The sequence below is a fragment of the Manacus candei genome, unplaced genomic scaffold, assembly GCF_025592945.1.
Source record: "Manacus candei isolate 608988 ecotype Guabito, Panama unplaced genomic scaffold, ASM2559294v1 h1tg000014l, whole genome shotgun sequence".
NCBI classification, from domain to species: domain Eukaryota; kingdom Metazoa; phylum Chordata; class Aves; order Passeriformes; family Pipridae; genus Manacus; species Manacus candei.
The window spans coordinates 21,753,799-21,776,842 of NW_026138062.1; the positions used below are offsets into that span (position 1 = coordinate 21,753,799).

Genomic DNA, 23,044 nt, shown 5'->3' on the forward strand with positions numbered 1-23,044 from the left:
ACAGAGAAGAGGCAGCCAAGTGGACAGAAATTACTCTTATAAGTAACTCAGAGTAAATTTGGAAGTATCTGATCTAGGCAGCCCTCTATTGTATACAATCTTGAACAGCTGAGTAACAGGAAGGGAAGATTTGCCTCCCTATTTCCTCAGAAGCCTTAGAAATGTGCAAAAATCCTCCTGTTACTGAAATTGCTGCCAACAGAGTATATGACAGCTGTCTTGCCCCTCCTTTCTCTCCCTGATTTGCATGAAAAGGGAAGGTGATATTGAAAATAGATTTCTTTCCCATTTGATTTTGCCAATAATTTTGTGCCTCTGAAAATCCTAAAGAAATCTTAGCATATGTGAGCAGATACATAGCTTGAAGGAGCCAACTCCTGTCCAGCATTGCTGGACAGAAGGTCAATTGCAGGAGAGTGGCTTTCAGACTATCTTTTGTAGTCCTGGATGGACAAGAAAGATGAAGGACCATGGGAAGAGACAAAAGATGTCTTGAAACTACTTCTGCCTCCCTCTTGAAGCATCCAACACTCCAAGCAGTGGGGAGCTTGTTCTTTGGTAGGGAAGACCCCGCTCTGCAGCCTTTGTATGGAGTGAGCATTGAACTGCGAACACAAGTGAGCTCATATCCCCAGGACTGACTTGGATTTCAGCCTTTTGGTGTGGTCTTCATATCCATAGAGAAGTGGGTGGATGTCTGAAGGAAAACTGAATTCTTTCAGATGTTCAGATACTTCTTTTAGCCTTGGCCTTCTACTTTACCTACATATGTGTGGCTTTCTCAGTCCAGGTTTTGACAGGTTTCTTAATAAATTATGCCAAATTAAATACCATAGTTAATCTTCTGCTTCACTAGTGTCCAAGCAGGTAAAATACATCATTCATCAGTACTGTTCTTTAATACGAGATGATGTTATACCTGTCGGTTGCATAGCAGCATTTCTATAGTTTTCTGAATCAAATAATCACTTGCTTGTAATGCAGCAATGCAGTTAGCAGTTCTCCCAAGCAACCTGGATGAGGTATGGTCTATAGGCATACTCACACCATCTGAGCTCTGTGTGAGGAATGTGAAGCACATAACCAATGAGCTGTTATCTAAATAATCTTGGCATAGTATCAAGATTCTAAACCAGTGGGAAAGCTAGGACTCTAATTTAGATGTTATCTTGAACGTGTCCTTTGTCTGGAGTAATTAAAAGATTCAGGAACAATGCATTTGAAGTAGTGAAGTGTGATAAGCTTAGGACATGGCTGATATGCATGTTAAAAGGGGGCATATATGTACATATATGTGAGTTATAAAATTTAAAATTCATCCTCTAACACCAGTTTGGGACAATGTAATAATGGTCAAAGTTTTTCCCTCACATCATTTCTTTGGTAGTGATATTAATTCAGCACACCTAGTTCGACTATCAAGGCCAAATGTTACTTGATGTCTGCGAACAAATTTGACTTCTTTGGAGTGACTCTGTCATTGATGACTTTTTTGGCCTGCTTATTTAATCAAGCTCATAATTAATTTTAATCCTGTCTTTCAAAGTGTGACCAATCCTGTGTAGATTTTTATTGTCTTCCAACTTGATTAACATACTCTCCACACAATTCTCCAAGCCATTATGGAGAGTAATGAATAATATCGGACCCAGAATGAGTCTCCCTGGACACATGTAACAACTTCTCCCAGCTCAAAATTGAGCTATTAATAATTGCTTTCTCTATTCAGTCTTTTTAGCAAATTATGTGCCTGTTGTTTTAATGGTGTCATTCTGCATGCATATATCAAGTTTTGAGAACATTGTGTAGACCTGCCACAAATTCCTCACTGAAGTCAGACCTGCATGATTTTTGTATTAAATTATACTGTCTCATTATTAAGTGTGCTACACTATGTCCCTGCTCAAAGACTTTTCAGTACAAGTTCCAGTGTATAATATCCTGAAGATCCTATAAGATCCTAATGGCTTTTTGCTAACAAATAAAACTTGTGAAAGACCAGGGCTAGTTACTATAATGAAAATGTACTGCACAGCTGAATATACTATTTGTGATGTGTAGTTCAGATTTTCAGGTGTCTTGACTGCCCCACAAATAATAGAGCAGATTTGATCTCTCAGTTTCTGTTGTCTTTCCTCCACAAATAATCCTGCTTTTCCCTCTGTTACCAGGCCTCTGTTCTGCTTTTTTATCTTGGTAATATTTCCAGTACTTTTTTTCTTCCCAGAATACCCCATCTCACTATCATATATCCTAATTGTGTTTTGTGACTGCTCAGATTATGTTTGTCGCTGGGATATGTGCTGTGGATACTTTGTTGTGATGTATAGGTGGACGTTCAGCCAAGCTGAATCACAGAGAGGCTTTTAAACACTTCTTGTTTAAATTCTAGTTTTGAGACTAATCTTTTTCTTGAGTAACTAGAATCATTCAACGATTTGTATTTGTTAATTACCCATATAACAAATTGGGAATAAGGTTCTGGAGTTTGGCCTCCCCTTCCCCACACCAATATATTTTTATTTTCTGCTGAAAAATAGACAAGAAGCCATGCTTATAAGCAAGCTCTTCGAGAGGATGATAACAGAAGATTAGAGGAAATGAAGCAAGAACAACGAAGGAAGGTATTTATACATTAACAGTTTGCATAGTGTAACTTTTTTGCATGCTGTGAAACCAATTAAATACATTGATTACCTGTAGTCTATGCACAGAGCTTTTCTTCAGCAAAAGTCATTCAGTCACTGTTTTCAAACATTGTGAGAGAGACGAGTCGAGTTGCAAAATTTGAACAGGGACGGGGCAATTATCTTCTGGGTTCAAGGCTGTTTGCATCTGGATAAGAAGCTCCTGTTTGCCTCTCCATATGAACAATTGTGCAGAGTGTTTTTTCACCATGGCACCTGATTTCATAGGCTAAGGAAACCAGTTTACTCTCTCTCAAGCAGAAGTTGTCTTACTGAGATATTCATGATGATCTCAGTCTGAATAGTCTGTTTCTACAGAATTGGCACCCCTGTGCCCTGCTTTCTCAAATGGGGACATGGAAACGTTCAGATTTGCTGTTAATTATAGTATGCTTCTCTGTTCCCTTACTAATCACCTAAATGAAGAGTTTTGAATTGTCTAAAAAGCAGGCATGCCGTAACTGCAACTTTGAACTCCATCTTCTGCATATGTGTCATGCATTGCCTGAAATGTGTCTGAACACTGTAGTCCCTCTGTTATAGATCTGGGTACCATAACCACATGAAGTTCATCTACCAAAGGCGATGGCAGCGTGCCAAGTTATCTGTCTTGGCTCCAGGTCTGACTTCGAAAGTGCGGGGAGGGCAACATTTGAAAATTGTATTAGCGAATCATTGGAAAACATATGAGCAAATACTGAGCCTCTTGCTGTGCCTCTACTGTTACTAGTATCCAAATTCATGTTAAAGTACTTCCCCGGTCACAGAATCTTAGCACAACAAATTCCATGCAGTGAATTTCTACTAGAGCTGGAGAAGTGACTGATCCCCTCTCGTGGATATTTTTCTTTACATGTTGGGGATGTGTCCTCATTTCATGTTATTGTAACACTGTGATACCGGAAACAAAAGGTGGAGCAAAAGGGAGGTTCTTAATTGCTATCCCATCAGGTGTATGCTTATTCCCAGGAACTATAAAGAGTAAAATTTTTTAAAATCAGTCCTGATGAGTGTAAGACTGGTAGCTGTTGTATTCTGTACATTAATTCTTCCAAAGAGAAAATAGCTACAGATGTAGATTAGCTTGCCCCTAATTGATGAGGGTTTTTTTAAGGGACTTGTGTAGAACTGTAGACTCTTTACTAATTTCCACAGATTACTAAGAAGGTGTTGGCTGCTTTTAAGGCTGGACTTGTTTGCTACATGGTTCCAAGGTCTCCTTGCCTTCACAGTTGCTGCAACCTATCAAGCGAAGTAATGCACTACTTACAAACCTACAGTAAATAATATATATTTCAAAAACACCAATAATTGTCCCTCAGATATATGTTGGCTCGTTTCTACTACAAACCAATATTTATTAAAGTAATCGTGAATTTTGTCTTGTGTGTACCTCCTGGCACAGTGTAGCTATAAAATGTGTAGGCATTGTCAGTTCCCTTTTTAGTTCACAATAGGTTTTAGTATGTATTACTTGATTTAGAAATTTTCAGTACATTTTGCATCATATACACACAATATATTTCAGAACATTACTCCAAGAGAGGAGTCGGCATACTGGAAAGTCAGATACTGAGTTTTAATTTTCAGGTTGAATAGTTATTTAAAACAGTGAAAATTAGGGTTGGCTTTTTTATTTCTTAATCCTGTTTCTTCTTTTAGGGCTAGACAAATATTGATACACAACACATTCTCAGTTATTGATTTTCTTCGTACATGTATTGAATAATTACTATTTAATGTTCCACTTAAATTGATTTAAAGAAAAAAAAAGACTTGTAGTTCCATTCAGTTATTGAAGCTTTTATCTAAACGAATAATTTTATTTTAGTTTCTATTCCTACTGCCTCACAGTTGCTATGGAAAATATGAAAGATGGGTCTGTTCCTATCCCTTCACATTTGCCCTGCAAGCCAAATTTTTTCTGCGGAAAAGTCTGCACCTTCAATTCTTGGGTGCCTTGCAAGGAGCAAGAGCTACACAAACAAGCAAATATGCAGACCAGAGTCATGCAAACTGTGTTTCCTTCACAGTTCTGGCTAAAATTGCATAAGCAAACTCTCCTTTGAAAAGAATTCCATTTGACACTGTTCATATACCTTAACATTACATAAGGATGGTTAGTCTGCTGCAATGCTGGGAGCTTGCATATGCTTCCACCACACCAAAAAGTATCATTTGCCCTCCTCACCCTGGTAGGAGCCCCAGGGAGCTGGAGGTAACACACCACGCCACATACCCCATATCTCATCTTTTCCTTGTGCTCTTTAGAGGCAGGAGGGAAAAGGGCATGTCTCCTTCTTACCCTATTGCCATGACAGCTCTGTCTGCTCCTGCTAGATTACTTTGGCTGTCTTCCCCCTTGGACCCACAGGGAAATTCAAACCTCTGGGTTGGGGCAAGGGGAAGCAGACTGGTGTCTGGCATACCCCCTTAAATTCAGACTGTAAATGTCTGAATCCTGTAACTTCCCACTTTTTAAGGCACAAACAAAGATCACCCACATGCTAAATAGAAAAATGAACTCAATTTTTGACATAGTGCTGTCACATAAATAAAATGCTGCTGAGAGATGTTCTGGGAATGACATGTGGCTCTAACTGAGGTTAATATCATGTGGAATTAGTAGGGTTTGCAGCATGTTAATTAAAAGTAAGTTAGTTTGTTTGTTTATTTGTTTGGTTTTCACTTTTATCATTCCCAGGCTGAATTAATGGAATTTAAACAAAAGCAGGAAGAGGAAGCCAGGACAAGAGCACATCAAAATGAACAGAGGAGGTACAGTGCAAAAAATGCAGAGTACACTCTAATTGAATTCCCACCTGGAAAGGGTCTCAAAATTGCAGGCACTCATACTTTAGAAGACGATTGCAAAGAGGATCCTGTATCTCGTCTCTGGTTTAGCTTTGCTTTCAAATGAGGCACTAATATCTATCATTACAACTGCTCACAGTAACACAGGATGACCCAGAGTGCCTTTTTAATTTTCTTTATCCTATCAGCATAGGATACGGGATAGGGTAGAAACTATTAGTACAGTATTAACTACTAGTACGGTAGCTTCAGCTGGGACACACGTTTAGCTATCTATCTATCTATCAGTAAGATAGATATAAAATCTACATAATTTTACTTTCTTCTACAGTGGATTACTTAGTCCATTGTGGTTGACTGTCACTAAGGTTAACTGACAGAGCTAAACATGGGATTTGATATCCATACAGATAGACACTGCTCTTGCAGTGCAGCAAGGCCTTCTGCATCAGCATTTCTTCACACCTCAGGCTGTGCCTCACTGCTGTGACCTCTCCGTGCTCAGTTGTTCTCATCTTCCGCTTCAGTCACTTAATTGACTTTCCGTTATCCTGAAGCACAGCTTTATTCTCAGCTTCATTTTCTGCTGGAAAAAGAAAACAATTCTCAGGTTCAAAAATAAATCCACCATTTTTTTATACCATTATGGAAATATTAAAAAAATACTTCTGTAGGCAACCACTCTCCATACTGCTTTCATTTCTTTTTTTTCTCTAGCAAAGACATTGAGATAATTACCCATAGAAGCTAATGAAGGATTTTCGATTCACTCCATCTCATGTCCCTATGTAGAAATAACACAGTATCTTGCATTTTATATTTTTCTTACCAATGGTATTATAAAACATTAAAACAACAGTCATGTCTAAGCATGTATGTCATTCCTAAGCATTAATAGGGGGAAAAATGAAACAGTTTTCAAAAGAATCATAGAATTATTTGTGTTGAAAGGCACCCTAAAGATCATTGAGTTCCAACCTCCCTGTCATGGGCAGGGACACCTTCCGCTAGACCAGGTTGCTCCAAGCCCCATTCATCCTGGCCTTGATCATTTCCTGGGATGGGGCATACACAGCTTCTCTGGGCTACCTGTTCCAGTGCCTCACCACCCTCAAAGTAAAGAATTTCTTCCTAATAGCCAATCTAAATCCACCTTTGAGTATACAGCCATTACCACTTATCCTATTACAACATGTCCTTGTAAAAAGTTCCTCTCCAGTTCTCTTGTAGCCACTTTCAGGTACTGAAAGGTTGCTATAAGGTCACCCTGGAGCATTCTCTTCTCCAGGCTGAACAATCCCAATTTGAAAATACTTAAAACATATTGAGGAAAACTATGTTTGTATTTGTTCACGCTTTCCATGTTGATAGAGCAGTGGATGCTAGAAGAATATGCTAGAGTTGATTCCAGAGCTGGATAGTAGGGAAAGTTGTCAGCTGCGTAAATTGTCTCTATTAGTTACAAGCTTAGGTTGTTTTTTCATTTGCATTAGGAAATCAGTACTTCTAGAAACTTTTCTTGTGTGCTGAAGGCTGAATGATTTTCTAAGATGAATTGTCAAAACAGGTAATCTCCCTGATAAGGTGAGTGGTGTTATGCAGGTCATCTTTCTATGGAGAATTTTTCACAGCAGCCAAGATGTACCTTTTAATCACAACAGACTGACCACAGGATAAGGATGCACCTAGAGAACTGAAAATTAAATCCACTCGATCTTGTTCTTGTCCATGGTTATGCAGCACAGGTTTGAAAAATATAGGAAGATAGGCACTGAATGGAGGGGGAGGGAAAACCACTCACAAAATATTAAATTTCAACAGTTTTTGAATTTCTCAATTACCTTCAGTCATTATTCATTTTTTTATTGTACTTTAAGGGTAAATAACGCTTTCTTGGACCGACTCCAGAAGATAAGAGCTGATAAGAGCTACCAAACTGGATATACTGGACTACCTCATTAATGACACAAGGGTAAGTTTTTGGGTGGAGAACTTGGAAGTAATGAGTTGACTTTTTCTCCAGACACTATTGTGTGTCTGGGTGTGTTTAACCTGCCTCACAGAACTTACAGTCCTGGATGGCTGTCCTCAATAGCTTTTAAGAAGGAATCCTGTCTATATATAAGCTGTTCAAATAGGAGGAGGGAGAAACAGTTGCTCTTGTAGTAGAATTCAGTGGCTTTACATGCAAGATACTCACTGCAAGGAACAACATCCAAAGTACTTCCTTAAGTTCAGAACAAGGATGGTGAATTGTTAGGAATTTTTTGAAAATCTTAAAATGAAAGATGTTTGGATATGCTGTAAATATTTTAATATGATACTGAAATTGGAGTGAAAAATCCCATATATGTATATATATATAGTTATTCCCATGTATAGCTGTTCATTTTTTACCCATATAAAATTATGACAAAGAAGGCTCAACAACAACTGGTTTAAAATCAGTATTTTTAAGGATTCTCTGAAGAAAAGCAGTCTTGACTGTAATCTATTAAACATCCATTCATTTTTCAACTGTCCTAATGAGGCATTAATTTGACTGTTGTTTAGAATTGCACTCTTCAGTATAAACAAAAAAATAAAATTATGTGTATTCCCATCATGGAAATTTCTGTCAGGTTGAACTTCCATGGATAAAAGGACCCTAGTGCAGAAATGGAAGAGTTAGGAAGACTGAGCAGCAAAATGATGCGAGTCTAAGAGAATTTAATGAATTGGCCAGTGTAGAGGAAGGTGTTTAGCTGATAAACTAAAAGCTTGAATTGGATTTGTTGGACTATCTGGTGAGGATGCATATGTTGGCCAATGAATGCCAGGAAGACTTGGGTTCAAGCATCTACAAAGTCAAGGCTTAGTTGAAAAGCAGATATTGTTACTGCTGGAGTTTTCCATGTGCTGGAACTGTCTTCATCCCTACAAGCTTTGAACAAGCCCTAGACCACAGCAGAGGGCTCAGGAACCTTGGACTGGTCCTCTTGGTCTTGTGAGAGGAGACAGGACCTGCCAGTTTAGCCTCCCATGAGGTCTGTGAGCAGATGCTTGGCAAACCAGGTGATTAGAAGCTTTACTGGTAAGGTCTGGATCATGTGCCAGGCAGTCCAGAAGTTGCTGGAAGCCAAACTACAGATGTCCAGGCTAGTTAAAGCCTGTGAGTAAGACAGCACTGTGTATGGCAGGCCTGAGTCATCTGCTGAAGGACGGCATGTCTACAGATAGCAGAATTAGACTTTGGGTAGGACAGAGCCAACTGATACCTCGTAAAGAGCAAAAGGTGAAGTTTGCTGAATGGTTCCTGGTTAACAAAAGCAACAAGGGCACTTTATCTCTTTTATCCTCATTTGTATACTGTTCCTTGATAAACTCAAAAGGAAATGTGTGACATAGCTGAGATTCCCAATATCTAGTCTCAAGCATCTCCATCAGAGCACCTGCCATTGCCACTGGAAACCTTGCCATTGCCTGCAGAGGTAGCAGCAGGGTTTTACCTGTAACCGGGTGCACGTCCTCTTTGACAGGGCAGATGTTGCTACCACCAAATGAGTGTACTCAGCCCAGGCACAGTTTTAACAACAGATGCCTCTGTGATGTATGCAGCCAATCTGTGGGGGAGTGGGCGAGGATGTTAAATGTATATATTCAAAGAATGCATCAACAAAAACGCAATAAAACCCCATGTGTAGAAATGATTAATTTCCTACTCTGTTGTTTACTTAATGGTTTCCAAGGAGCCTGTCTTCTGTTGAGTAATGCTAGATCCATTTTTCCTTTATGTTGTGATGTGAGATTTGAAGACTTAACAGAGGAGGGAAAGATTAAACAATGAAAGAATATGTCATAATGGAAAGGAATTAAAAATGAGCATTAGTAACTAGTACAAGAAAGAAAAACATCTCTCAAAAGATAGGCTGGAGGCAGCAACCTCAGTGTCTTTATAATGAGATTCTTCTCCTTTCCCCAGGGATTTTAAAGAAAAAGAACTGAACTCCAGGTGGGGCTTACAAGCCATGTAGTCTGCAGCCTGGCATTTTACATTTCAAGGGAGCTAACTGAAGCAGGTCAGACTATATACTAAGATTAAAAGAAATTAGAAAGGTTCACAAAGTAGAGACCTGCAGGTAATTTTTGAACCTGCTCTGTCTGTAGTGACACTGAAGAGAAAATATTTGTTCTCTTTCCCTCTTTTTTTTTCCTGTTTGAACTCTTTAAAGTCACAACAGCTTCACACTTAACAGAAACTGAACATTGTGCTCTGTTGTTGATGTACCTGCTGTATTTTTCACTGTTATTTCTATTGGCCTGGTTTCCTAAGGAAATGAAGTTTGTATGATAATGCTGTCTGTCTGCATGTAATAAGGTTTTCAAGCTGATGGCCAATCTTAGCCAAATTTGAAAGAGATTATAAGTCTCAAAGATAATTAAATTTCTGTGTGTTTGTGAAAGCAATGACTGGCATAGGAGAGACCCCAAAAAGTGCCCCACTCTGAGAGGTGGTGGGCACTCCTTCAGCTGCAGCCCTCTGGCTGATCAGTGAGGACACAGCTCCTGAGCAGCTGCAGCTCTGCCTGGTTTCCTGGGGACATGGATATCACAAGAGACATAGAGAAAAGATGAGGAAGATGAATATGTAGTGTATGTCTCAGCATGAGGGAGGAGCCCAGCTCCTAATGTCCCCTAATCAATAGGAAATGAGTTTTCATTAATTCAATTGCCTTCCAGACGTTTTGTGGTTTATTAGGAATATTTATAAACTGTTATTTCGAGAAGGATATTCATGAAAGTAATCTTTTCTGCCTTTTTGGTTATAAATGCCAAAACACCTTCTATGTCATTATGAGGTTTCCTAGTTTTAATGGGAAAACAACTTAATGAAGTTCCACTTCTACCTGTGAGCTACTGCAGCCTTGAGAGAACTCTGAGTCTTGTTGCATGCTATTGAGAAAGTTTTGATGTCCTTTCCACTGCCATTGTCTCTGACATAAGGATAAACCTCTCAGGATAGGAGGGTAAAAAATAATGGTTGTCCTTTCAACATCAAAGCTTAATAAATAAGACCATATCATAGAATCATCAAATGGTTTGTGTTGAAACAGACCTTAAAGATTATCTAATTCCACCTACCCCTGCCACAGACAGGGACATCTCCCTAGACCACATTGCTTAAAGCCCCATCCAACCTGGCCTGGAACATTGCCAGGGATGGGTCATCCCCTTCTCTGGGCAACCTGTGCCTCTGGATTCCTGTACCTCTCCATCCTCACAGTAAAGAACTTCTTCCTAACTTAGTTGTTACTCAGCTGGAACTTATAACTGAGTCAGTATCTGTTTACTGTAATGGCACAGATTATGAGTTTTATTTAAATAGTAAAATTGTTACAAAAGAATAACTTTAAAACAGTTGCACATTTTTATATTCAATACTCGTGAGGATTGCCCGTATTGAAGTACAGAGAGATTTGCAGAGGCCAAGTGCTAATACGTGGCAAGCCTGTAACAGAGCCCTTGTTTATTTTTTGCATGGAAATGGAACACTGTCAAGTACCCTTTCATCTCTTCTGTTAATGGGAAGAGGTCACATGGTGAACATATGAAATTTATGAGTCTGCTCTTCTTTAGGGAAATACTATTTGTCTTGCTGAAACTCTCTGAGCTATAGGAAAACCAGAATCCAGAAAGCAAGATGACATATTACATCTTCCTGTTTCATGTCTCCATTACACCCGGTGTCATGCATAAGAATGAGAAATGCTCCCTTGGATGCTGACTCTGCTCTTTCAGTGGATGCATAATTCTAGATATTTGCTGTGGGAAGCAACTATGCCCTGAAAACACAGGTGCAGTGGGACAGGAAACCCCATTCTCTTCCTTTCCCATGTGCAGAACAGGAAGTCGATAGATGTTGGATAAATCTGTTTTGAGGAAAAATGATTTATGGATAAAACTATTTTAAATAAACATGGTTTGTGGGTTTGCACTTGGTTTAGTTCTTGTAGCATGACCCACGGGAAAGTCTTTTTGGAGCATTAACCAGCACTTGGTTTGCTATTTACTACCAGTTGAAGAAGGAGTATGTCATGAAGTTTACTGTTGCACAGTGAAAAGATCCATAGCTCAAAGGCCCCTGAAGTCACAAGAGCAGCATACATGCCACAGGTTTCCATAAACAATCAGCCTTTAATGAACTTTCAGAAGGATCAAGTTGCACTGAAAATACTGGTTTCCCGGCACAAAGAAAAAGGTTTTACTTAATATGGAAATATTGAGAATAGAATGTTTATACAAGAAGGTTCCAGAATGCAATCCACAGTGCTTACATTTGTTTTAATGAAGAATGTGATTCATTAATATAGCTTTAACTTGGTTAGTTTATGTACAATATGAGTTGAAAAGATTATTTTTTTCCTAAAACTGGTTGTTTTCTTGTTAGTTTGTATTTTTCTTTTTAGTGAAAGTAATATGCTTGTTTTCCTGGCAGAAAGATGACAGAAAATATGGAAACTACTTAGCAGAAGTATCAGCATCAATATAGGAACGTTAGATGAGTAGGTCCAGGCATGCTGTATCCCAGTTTAATGACTTACCTCTGTCAAGGCTGTCAAACATCATATGCAGATGCATTCTGCCTGCCTTGACTTTGAGCTCAATCTTTCTTTCCTTTGGAAATGTCATCCTAAAAGAGAATAGTGGCAGCCTGGGAAGGAACAGAAGAAACTTCTCACTCTTTCAAATTGTGTGAGGTCAAGAAATGACTGAGGTATCTGAAGATATTTGAAACACTCCTAGATTGTTATTTTTTTCCCCAGTAAAAACAAGATACGTCAATACACTCTGCTATTCATATTGAGTTCAAATCAAAGATATGTTTCTTGCTAGAACTGGAATCTTGCAGAACTGCTTACTTGTTATTTTAAGTGGAGTTTCAAAAGGCCAGAAAGGTCTTCAAATAATCCACGAAGTGCCACTCAACTGTATAACCATAATTCCTTGCATAAATGTGTGATTGTACTGTACATTGTACTGTACTAATGCATTTTTTTCTTTTATCCATAAGTCAAATTACTTGGAATGAAGGAGGAAAAAGTTAAGAATAATGAATTTGTTTGTTCTTTTTAGTACCAATGCCCGTATTAATTTAGCTATGTATTTGACATTTCATTATGACAGCTTAGGTAACTTAATTTTGAAGCAGTATGAGAGGGGATCTTAAAATAAATGCTTTCCAACTCCGTGTTTGGGGCTATGGAATGGCACATATCTAATCTGAAATGTTTTTTTCTAAAGAACCACAGAATGTATATTGCAGGTCAGAAGAATTGCTGATGGCATGGAAGGCATCTTCTGGGAGTGCCTTGATATTTAGGCTAAAACCTTAATACAACCATGTTCTCTGCATCATGTACTGTACATGGATAAACCTGAGGAATGTGGCTGGAACTGCAGAAAGTGACTCTACATTAGTCTTAAGTGAAAGAGAATGACTGTCATGGGCTGTGTTCTTCGTGCTATTTCTCATGAGCAAAAAGGGAGATTCATGTCAGTGGAGGCTGTCAGTAAACACCATTAAAGAACCAGAGAAATCAGGCCCTCTGTTTTCAAATGCCCTTTTCATAGGGCTCACTACACCTGTTCTTTTCTGAAAGGGCTCTCCTACTTTAATTACCAGCTACAATAGAAAGATTTCTGCAGAGCCTTTACTTCTAGGCTTGGAGACTTTGGAAGCAAGTTCAGGTACCTTGCAAGTTCAAGTTCTTGCCTTAGAAGATGGCTCTGACTTTTTGTGGGTTTTTTTTTTTTTTTGAGCTAGCATTTTATAAAAAGGAATTTAAAATAATCAAACTTTCAAAAGTCCCTTGCTTTCAACCCTTCTTCCACAAATCTAAATATTCTTCTGTGACTGTCTTCCTCATTTACTGCTTCAACAGTTACATTAGTATTTTTGCAGCAGGGTTGTATTCTGAAGATGGTATCGAAATAATATTGTTGGCCTCCCCTGAGTTGTCTTTTCAATTTTTAAAATTGTAATTGTTATTAAAATTAAATCACTAAAGAATGACAATGAGTAGATGAAGACAATTCCCCAGAGGGGAAGAAATGACCATTTTTTGCATCCCACAGTTCTGTTAGGTTTTATAAACTGTGGACAGCTAAAGTATATTATAAAATATATTATATTCTTTGTTGTTTTTCCCAATATCTACAATACCAATAATATATTTACATATGAAGTGTATAAGAATTATGGATGGATGTACTTTTTTAAGTCTTGTTTTGCTGTTGTTGAGAAAACACATTTCAGCTTGCTGCATTAATATATTGTTCAAAGAGTTATTAATATGTTTGCAGATAATTAGGACATTTTGTGAATTAAATTTAAAAAAAAGATAGAAATTCCTTCATGAAGGCTTTACATAATTAAATGTTAAAACCTGTTGGAAGAAAAAGGAAAACATTATTTTTCAGTGGACTTAATCCCTGAGAAGTTGACTTTGATTTTTGTTCTTGCTGTAAAAGATAATTTTAAATTCTATTTTCTCCTGCTTGTTACAGGGTATTGGAGAAATACTCACTTTTATCTGGCCTAGGTAAAATGACTTCGTAAAAGCTCCAAGAAACCTCTTCTTTATCACTGTGATTTTTTTCTTACACTGACTTCAGCTGCACACCCACTTCATGAGCAATCTGCAGAGACTGGTTTCTAGCTGTCATTATTCATGCATATTTGAAACAGCTGATTATGAAAGTCTATTTAATTTTTAATGAGAATATGTCTTTTTTTTTCATAAATTGTTTTGCCTCATGCAGAATATAATTATCCCAGTCTTTGGGATCTCAGAAATTAGTGGCTGCAGAAACTGCAGTAATATCTGTGTTTACTTGCTGCTCTATACCCAGACAGAAACAACTCGGAGAGGAACTAAAGAAGAAGATAGAGGGTTTTCTTTTGGGAAGGCAATTTCGTGAAATTGTTTTAATGCTATATTCAACAACAGACACTCAAGAAGAAATGCATGCATTGTAGGCAGGATCTTTTAAATATGTTCGTAGAAAAATACAACACCTGAAAGAAACAAAGCTTGAAATAACACTGAAGTTTATTTGATCACTCCACAACTTTTGTGGTATGATATACTGTTTTTTTCACTTTACCTACCTTGGTAACTTCTGTTACATGTATGAGGAAAACTACTCCTAGGTTAACTTTAGTTTCTTGCTTTTCTTTGTCCCTCTAGTCTGATGGAATTTAGTTTGAGTCTCCCTCTTTCTGAGACAGTTGGCAACATTTTAATGCTTTCCAAAAGTCAGATGCAAGATCAAGACATCTCTTACGTGAAAGCAGGTTCTACGATACATGTTACATAAACCACACAGAGAAGAAAAAGTATCTGTGGCATTTACAAGTATGTCTTAGGCCAAGTTAAAGGTATCTGGAGAAGTTTTGTTCAGTGTGCAGGCATACCATGATGTTTTTCCATCACCCTAGCAATATGGAGTCTTTATAATGAATCACCTGAAGTTTTCTTTTGAACCACTGATGTTGCAATCTTTCCCCTCTGGGACACTCTGTAGTTACCCTTGGCTCTGTTTGTGTCAAAGAATTACTCAAATCTCTCATACTACTAGCTAGCTGATGTTCATAAGAAATGCTGGAGATCTTGGCAATATTCTGTTATTTACCCTTTTTTTAGGTGTCTGACACTGGGAAAATTCCTTGGGAAGACTTTTTCATACCTACATAGTCACAATGCACTGCAAGCAGTATTTGACTGTGTCATTGAGCTTTTGCTTTGGAAATTAAATTTACATTTCCCTCCAAGAACTCCTTCACCCAGCCTTCTTTGATAGATATCTGGACGTCTGCAGAGTGGGCTACATATACATGCATACACATATATTTTAAAGGAAACGTCTTTGCTGAGTCAGATCCTTGTATTGTACACTAATGAGAATAAGACTTGCAGGTAGCCTTTTTGAAGTAGTGAACCTGCAACTTCTCCGCACTTGATGTATGGTACCCTAGAACCTGCTGACAAAGGCTCAGTGGAAGTGGAAGTCATCATTGTCCCTGACAAGTTGAAATTCTGTCGCTGTGTTTCTCTATCCAAAGCAAAAGAAGAACTTTTTATTAACCTGTAACTTTCACATTCAGGAACAGTGGTAGCAAGTCACCTCAGGTAATGTCTTCCATTAAGCTTGTCTTCTTTCTTTTGCCTGTCTTCAAAGATGAAACTTGATCACAGTCTTCAAAGTGCTTCCCCTTATCCAGCATTTTGACCTCTTATTTGAAATGCTGTCTGCAAACTATTTCAGACATTAACTATTCCAGCCCTTTTTAATGGCAGAATATCTGAATTTTTCCTCTCCTATCTTTCTGAACAGAACAAACAAATCTATATGAACAGTAGCCCAGGAAGTGTCTTTGACAGCCATGGCCTGAAATGAAGATGATAAGAAGTTACATCCATCCACAAATGGATGTTAGCAGGATATCTGGAAAATGTTGTTCTTATCCTGTTGGAAAGCTTTCAATATCTCAGAATTACCACCTCCCCACACACATATCCTGCCCTGATGTTATGACATCTCTTTAAAGGAGTTACAATGAAATGAACTGGCTGTAGACTGGAAAATGACTTTGTTTGCCAAGAGTTAGGAACTGATAGCTGGGCATGTTTTCTATCTATCTGTTAGAATAAACCTTTGATAAAGATTTTCAAATTCAAATAGGTTCTTCTAGTTACAAGTTATACCAACCGAACTCAGTATCTTTATGCTGTGGCATAAAAACTGATTTTTTATTACTATATAACAGTAAATGAAAGGTCTTTTTTTTTTAATTGTTGTTATCTCAATATAATTTGCACTGATGATCTTCTTATTTCAGAAACAAACCTTCCCATGGGGAGTTGTATGGGTCTGGAAGCTGCAAAAGGAAACCACCTTCCTTTTTCATTGCTGAGTCAAATTCATTTTAACAAACTGACTAAACCATTATAATCAGCTATTCTGAATTCCAGTATAACTTGACAGCAGGTGTCCTATGTTTAGCCTTTATGGTCTGCATAAATCAGAAACTATCTTCCTATGAAGAAATGTAATATTAGTTTAAGGACTTACAAGACTAATTCGCTGTTACATACCTAAAAGTTGTTCCAATTAGCTACTAGAAAGGGAGCTAATCCATAGCTTACATTTTATGGTACCTATCCATGTTTGTTCACACCCTCGCTTCAAGAAATCCAAATCCTTGTCTTCTGTCTTGGAGAATATTTTAACCACCAGATTCTTTAGGGTAGTTCTCAGCATCCAGGCTGTGGTGACTCTTCTGTTTTATACAGAAGAATAGAAATACACATGAAATGAGAAGGCACATAGCTTTATCTAGACAAGAGCAGGATGTTGCTGCTGTGGCCTGTGCCATGGCTCTTCACTCCTTCCACAGACTCTTTCTCTGATATATCCTATTGAAGCACAGAGGGAAAAAACACTATTGCTATTTGCTGCTTCAATGTAACCTTTATTCTTTTGCAATCATTTCTCTCTCCTTTCTGAGAGACTGATGTGTTTTCCTGGCTTCTCTCTATGTCCCCTATTTATCCCATCCTTTTCTGTCTTGACATGGGGCTGCATTAGGAAGAGCATTGCCAACAGGTCAAGGGATGTGATATTTCCCCTCTACTCAGCACAGGTGAGACATCAGGAGTGCTGGGTCCAGTGCTTGGCTCCCCAGTATGGGAGTGATACAGACATACTGGAGCATCTTTGATGTGAGAACAGACTGAGAGAGCTGTGACTGCTCAGTCTGGAGAATATAAGGCTCAGAGGGATCTCATACATGAGTAAATATTGGAAAGAGGGAGAGTAAAGGAAATGGGGTCAGATGCCCAGCAATAGGACAAGAGACAATGGGCATGAGTTAAAATACAGAAAATTCTATTTAAACACAAGCCTTTTTTTTTTCTTTTTTTTTTCTTTTTTTTTTGTACTGTGCAGGTGATCAGGCAGTGTCACAGTTGCCCAGAGAGGCTGCTGAGTCCCCATCCTTGGAGATACTCAAACCCAAACTGGACAGTCCTGAGCAATCTGCTGTAGGTGACCCTGCTCCGAACATGTCTAGATGCTCTAGCAGTCATGGACAGGCACTCAGCAGATGCTGACACTGTTAGCACTGTTAGTAGGCGTGGGAGCTTTTGCTGTGACTGTGGCTGGGTAGAAATGCAAGCTTGAAGATGAGAGAAAATTCACCTGCGTTTCTTCAGTCTCTCATTAAAGACTTTCTAAATTTCAAACTGTTCTAGGGATCTCATCTGATCTCTCTCTGGTCTGCACTCATTAAAAAAGAGTGAGTTTATTTCTTGCCAACTTTAATTCATTTTTTTTTAATTTCACTTTGAGCCCACATTCCCTGTTCCTAGCTGTTTGATCTTTGCACTTAGCTCTTTAATTAAAAGAAGGCAAGACTAACTTTTCCTACTGCCTGGACCTCTCTCTAGGAGCTATCTTTATCTCTTATTCAGCTAGTGACAACCACAGTCTTTACCACCAATTTCTTTTTCCTTCCCTCCCAATCCATGAACTCCCGTGAACTATATTTGGGTAAGAAAATCCTAGCAGAAATGTTATTTTTGAAAGATGATTCACATTTAGTATTCTCCTTTAAAGTCTCTCTAGCAAATTCTCAATTCGCTTATCTAGACTTTGAAGTTTGATTAGTTCTTTATTTTTAAATGAGAAAGTTGTACGGCCTTATATAACTCTGCTCTTTTAACAAATGCTCATTTTGTCAGACTAGGAATTCCACCACAAATGCAACTTCTTTATATTTAAAGTTTTGTCTTTCATTAAACCATGTTGTCTGGTATTAATGATGCTGTTCACCCTTAATTCTTTATTGAGCACATCCCCTTTTGCCTTCCTGAGATTTTGCCCTGGGTAAGCATTAAATTGACAGACCCATAGTTACATTTTCAGCACACTATCCTGAAAAATTTATTTCCTGTCTTCTTTGTTCAATCTTTTGGACAGTCACCATATCTCAGAGGATTTATTCAGTATCCTGCTTTGAAAACAGCAGTTTAGCAATCTCATCAGTTGATACATCTACAGCCAATGGTTCAAGTTTTCTTTGTTGATATTCAGTAACTCACTGCTTTACCAGAGGAATAAATTATATATATTTCCCTATTCCTATCTGAAATAGTTATCTGCCTGTTTCCCAAAAATAAATAAGAATGTATGTTGCTATCAGAAGTGAGAATTTTGCATTTTTCCTCCTCTCTGGCACACTGGTGGTTATTTAGCTAATCTGAGGGGGTGGCAGAGTTTCTGTGCTGGTGTTCCTTGTCTCAGATACTTCGATCTGGAGTAGGGTGTTTTCACAAGCCATGGTGCATGACTGGTGGCCACTGGAGAAGTAGGGTATCTCATTATTGTAAAATTTCATCCTCAGAGTAGATAAGTTTTTAGTAGCCACCTTCCATATTTACTCCACCAGGGAATCATAGAATCACAGGAAAAAGGTTAAGTCTTAGATTAAAAAGGCAAAAATAAAATTATGAAAAGAAGAATGTAACAAAGGCAATTTTGACATAGCTATGACACCAAAGCTTTTGTCTAACTGATTTCAAAGCTTTGAGTAATGCCATGGGCCAGCAGCCAAGAGAAGAACAGACAGATCTACTCTTCATAAGCAACTTCTTAGTTACAGCCAACAGTTTTCTGGTTTGTTCAATTGAATTTGATCAATACGAACCCAGAAAAAAAAACATTTCTCACCTTGAGAATCTGCAATTTTCTCCTTAATGTAGACCACCCTATACTATTTCAGTCTTGCTCTGCTTTTGTGGAGAGACTCCTTTGCTATTGACACTCTCTCTCTTTTTCCTTTTCTTTTTTTTTTTCAAAATAAGGTGCAAAAAATTTATCAGCATGCTTAATTTGTGTTTGTTTTGTTGATCTACACAACTGAAATGCTTCCTCTGTCTTCCTGGAGAGCGTGGTAAACAGATGTTTAGCTGTTTTAGCTGTTTTAGATCAGCAATTGCTAGCACATCAGAGACCAGAGCCTTCAATCCCAGAAATTGGCCTACTGGTCTTTATTCATGTATCTGATCCAACCACATTTAAATAAATCAAAGAGACTTGCTACAATGAACTAATATGGACCTTCTGGTGGAGGTTAAGGTAAGTGTAAACTTAGTAACTGCAAATCTGTTTTGCCCTATTTCTTTTTAACCGGAATAACAAACAAACGGGGGGGGGGGGGGGGGAAACCCAAACAAAAAAACTATCCAAAAAAAACCCAAAACCCCCAGGCCACAAAACCAAACCAGTGAAAAAAACCCAAAATCTAAACTATTTTTTTTTTACTTTCTTCCAGAGGGAAGAAATGGTTTAGTTTGATAGGCTCAAATTTTTTTGATTAACCTTTATTTTATGTGGCTGTTCAAAAGTTCTGCTGTACCTTGTCACACTAGATCAACTCTGATGAATTTTCTGTTCTCTTGAACTTTTTTTTTTCTATATGTGAAATCAAAACTCAAAGTGCTGATTACTTTACTCTTTAAATCAATGTCTCTCTTGGCTCTCCTTCAAAAAAAAGTCTGTGTGAAGCAGTGATTCACTCTGCTTACTGTGTTTAATCTGGGAAAATGCAGTGCTTGCTCTTTGCACCCTGATAAATGTCTCCTGCAGAAGGCAATAGAAAATATTTTAACTGAAATAGGTTAAACTGATAAGAAAGAATCCCAGACATAAAGATAAAATCATTTAACAAACAGATTCAGTGTAATTATTGTCTTATAAGTTGCATCTCCTTTTGACTTCAAGTGGGATAACAAGCACTTGGGTCTCCTGCAGGTTAGCTCTCCAATGTCACAAAACCTGCAGAAAGGACAACTTTTAAGACTTGGGAGTGGGTCTGTGGGCTCATGAACAAGTACTGAAAACAAATGCTACTGTGTTAGCAAAATTTATGATTCACAGAGGATATTTTTCTTACTGGTTCTGTTTTAACTTTAACATAGGGAGCAGTAATCTTTACAGCAGTCTTCTAATGATGTGAGACAGAACAAGCTGCAAAGGGGAATGGAATACAGATACAGAGGTGGTACAAATAGACCACATACTAGGTTTGTAGTTTGCATGTGGAGAGGAGAAATGAACACAAATTGTTCCTGAAGGAACAGTTTATTTTTTGTTCTAAGGGGTGCTTTTACTGAGGGAAGGATTCAGTTCTCTGAACTGTCTGGAGTGCAGATCTGTGGAGCCATCTTCTAGGGGATCTTTGACACCTACGATGAATCAGCCTCTGAGGACATCTGTCTGTCTTTGTTGTCTGTAGAGAGAATATAAATGTTCACCACAGACTACATTCCTAATTTTTTTGATTATGTGAATCCCAACTATAACAACCTAAGCATCAAGAAAAGTGATTTACTTGCAGCGTATTCGCATAGTTGCAACTATATGTGGAGTCCTAAAAAAATTGCTTTCACAAATAAACACAAGGGTTTTCCAGAAGGTTACAGTACTCCACACTTCAAGCTGTCTGTTATCACAAATTGGTCTTTCAGGCAAATAAAGTGATGAGAGTTTAAAATGGAGGCCTTGATACTAACTTATATCTATCAGCTCAAATCATATGTTGATATTTGTGGCACTTTAAGCTTAAGGACTGTTGAAGGGCCAGCTAAGATTGTGCACTGCTGTTCACTGAGAGCCCCTGATCCAGTAAGGTTGTGTTTGAACAGACAAGGCAGAGGATAGGGGAAAACGCAATATAGTATATGAACAGAATGACACCTGTTCATATACATACATACAGCAAATTAATTCTATGATTCTATGGTTGTACTAGAGTTGAAGGAGTACCACTCAATACCTCTGGAGATGGATTGCCAGGAGGGAGTTATGACTATAGCTAACCGGCATCTTCCTGTTTCTTCCCTTTCTATAGCCTGCAGAGTTGTCTCTGTCATTGCTGGCCTTTCATTCACATCCCAACTAGAATGCACCTTGGCAGGGTTAGGCTTTGAGAAAATGATGTGTTATGATTTTATTGTTGCAAAAAAACCTTTTCATCCCTGAGACACTTTACTTCATTCAACTGCTGTTTGCCAGGCATCCATTTGAAGGGGACAACACCACCCATAAATACCTAGTACCAGTACTGAAGTTTGTGCCACTTGATACATTATTTCATCTTAAAGGCAATACAGACCACACAGGTATTTAATATACCTTGAATGTGACAGCATTTTAAATAAATACATATGGTCAGATCATAAAGAGGGGTAAATCAGTATAACCTTGGTGAAATTGGGTCCCTTAAACGGCACAAGTTACATATCTCAGTGCAAGTAACTGAGCAGCTTAATCTCATGCATGTGAAGGATCCACACAGCTGGCTCCAGGCAGTTTGAGGGGGTTTGCAGACACCCCCTATGCCAGATTGGGCTGGCAACAGACTTAATCCTGGGAATCCTTTCAGCAAGCTACAGCCTATTGCTACCACACCTGCTTGCACCTCCTAAACACACCACCATCCAGTGGGGGTGCCAAAACAGTGTGGTCATGCAAAACAGTAAAGGAGATGTTGGTGATGCCCTTGAGGGTCAGTGACATGCCAAGCCATGGCCTGATCTCATTTACAGCTAAAGCCCACAGATGAAGCCAGAATCAGCTCACTGTATTTAATTGCAAAAAGGCATCAACTGCAGAGCTGCAAGGCCAAGCATCTGACTGTTATGTTCAACCCTTCCACGTCAGAGAAAAAGGCCAGTAGTACTGTGTGCTAATAGCTCCCAGTACTGACAAGTTAGTCTTTTCCTTGGACACTTCCTTGCTAATGGATCTATGAAGTATTTTCCTACTATAATAGCCTGTCAAAGGCTCTGTGCCTTTGGCTCTGTGCCAAAGCCTACTCATACAGGTTCTACAAATATTTTGTTCCATTTCCCCAAGCTCCTAGCAAATGGTTAATCAGTAATTCAACAAAGGTTGCATTTCTCAAGAATTAAGGGGTCAGTAAAAGTCTACCATAAACTTTTGTAATGAGCTTCTGTAGTGAGCATCCAGCAATCTCACTTTCTCTGTTACCTGGCTTTGCATATATATGGATCAGATACAGCTTGTTCTGGAGTGATCATGTCTGTTGCTAGGAGTAGATCATGCTGGAATTTTTAAACCCACTTTGCTGAGCTCTGCCACCCCAGTCAGCACTACAGCATTAATTGTGTTCACTCAGGACTTCTGCTTCTTATTGAATGATGATTACGTCTGAGTAGCAGGGACTGGTGAGTCATCAAAGGGTATAAATTCTAGGCTTTGTTTAAATGTTAAAAAGGTGGTAAATGCATGATATATGAACAGTTAAAATCTTCTACAGTTGGGAAAACAGTATGCTATAAACAGGATTTATTTTCAATATGTTAAAATTTTGTTGAGTATTCCACTTATAAGTATCACAAGGGACTGTATTCTTATTGTGCTGTAATTAGAATGAATGCTTCAAAAATGCCTGTCCCCAGGCTGATAGTAATGAG

General features: G+C 38.3%; 1 protein-coding gene across 4 annotated transcripts in view; it reads left to right on the forward strand.

Annotated features, from left to right (window-relative positions):
* The window catches only part of EPSTI1 (epithelial stromal interaction 1), an 84,985-nt gene that overhangs the window by 31,496 nt on the left and 30,445 nt on the right, over positions 1–23,044 (forward strand). Inside the window, exons 8-11 of one of the 4 annotated variants that reach the window (XM_051778751.1) lie at positions 2,541–2,624; positions 5,392–5,465; positions 7,379–7,473; positions 16,384–21,673. In XM_051778751.1, the coding sequence (XP_051634711.1) occupies positions 2,541–2,624; positions 5,392–5,465; positions 7,379–7,463 (243 nt within the window). In that variant the 3' untranslated portion in view covers positions 7,464–7,473; positions 16,384–21,673. The other 3 variants (XM_051778750.1, XM_051778749.1, XM_051778752.1) reach the window with 3 other exon arrangements.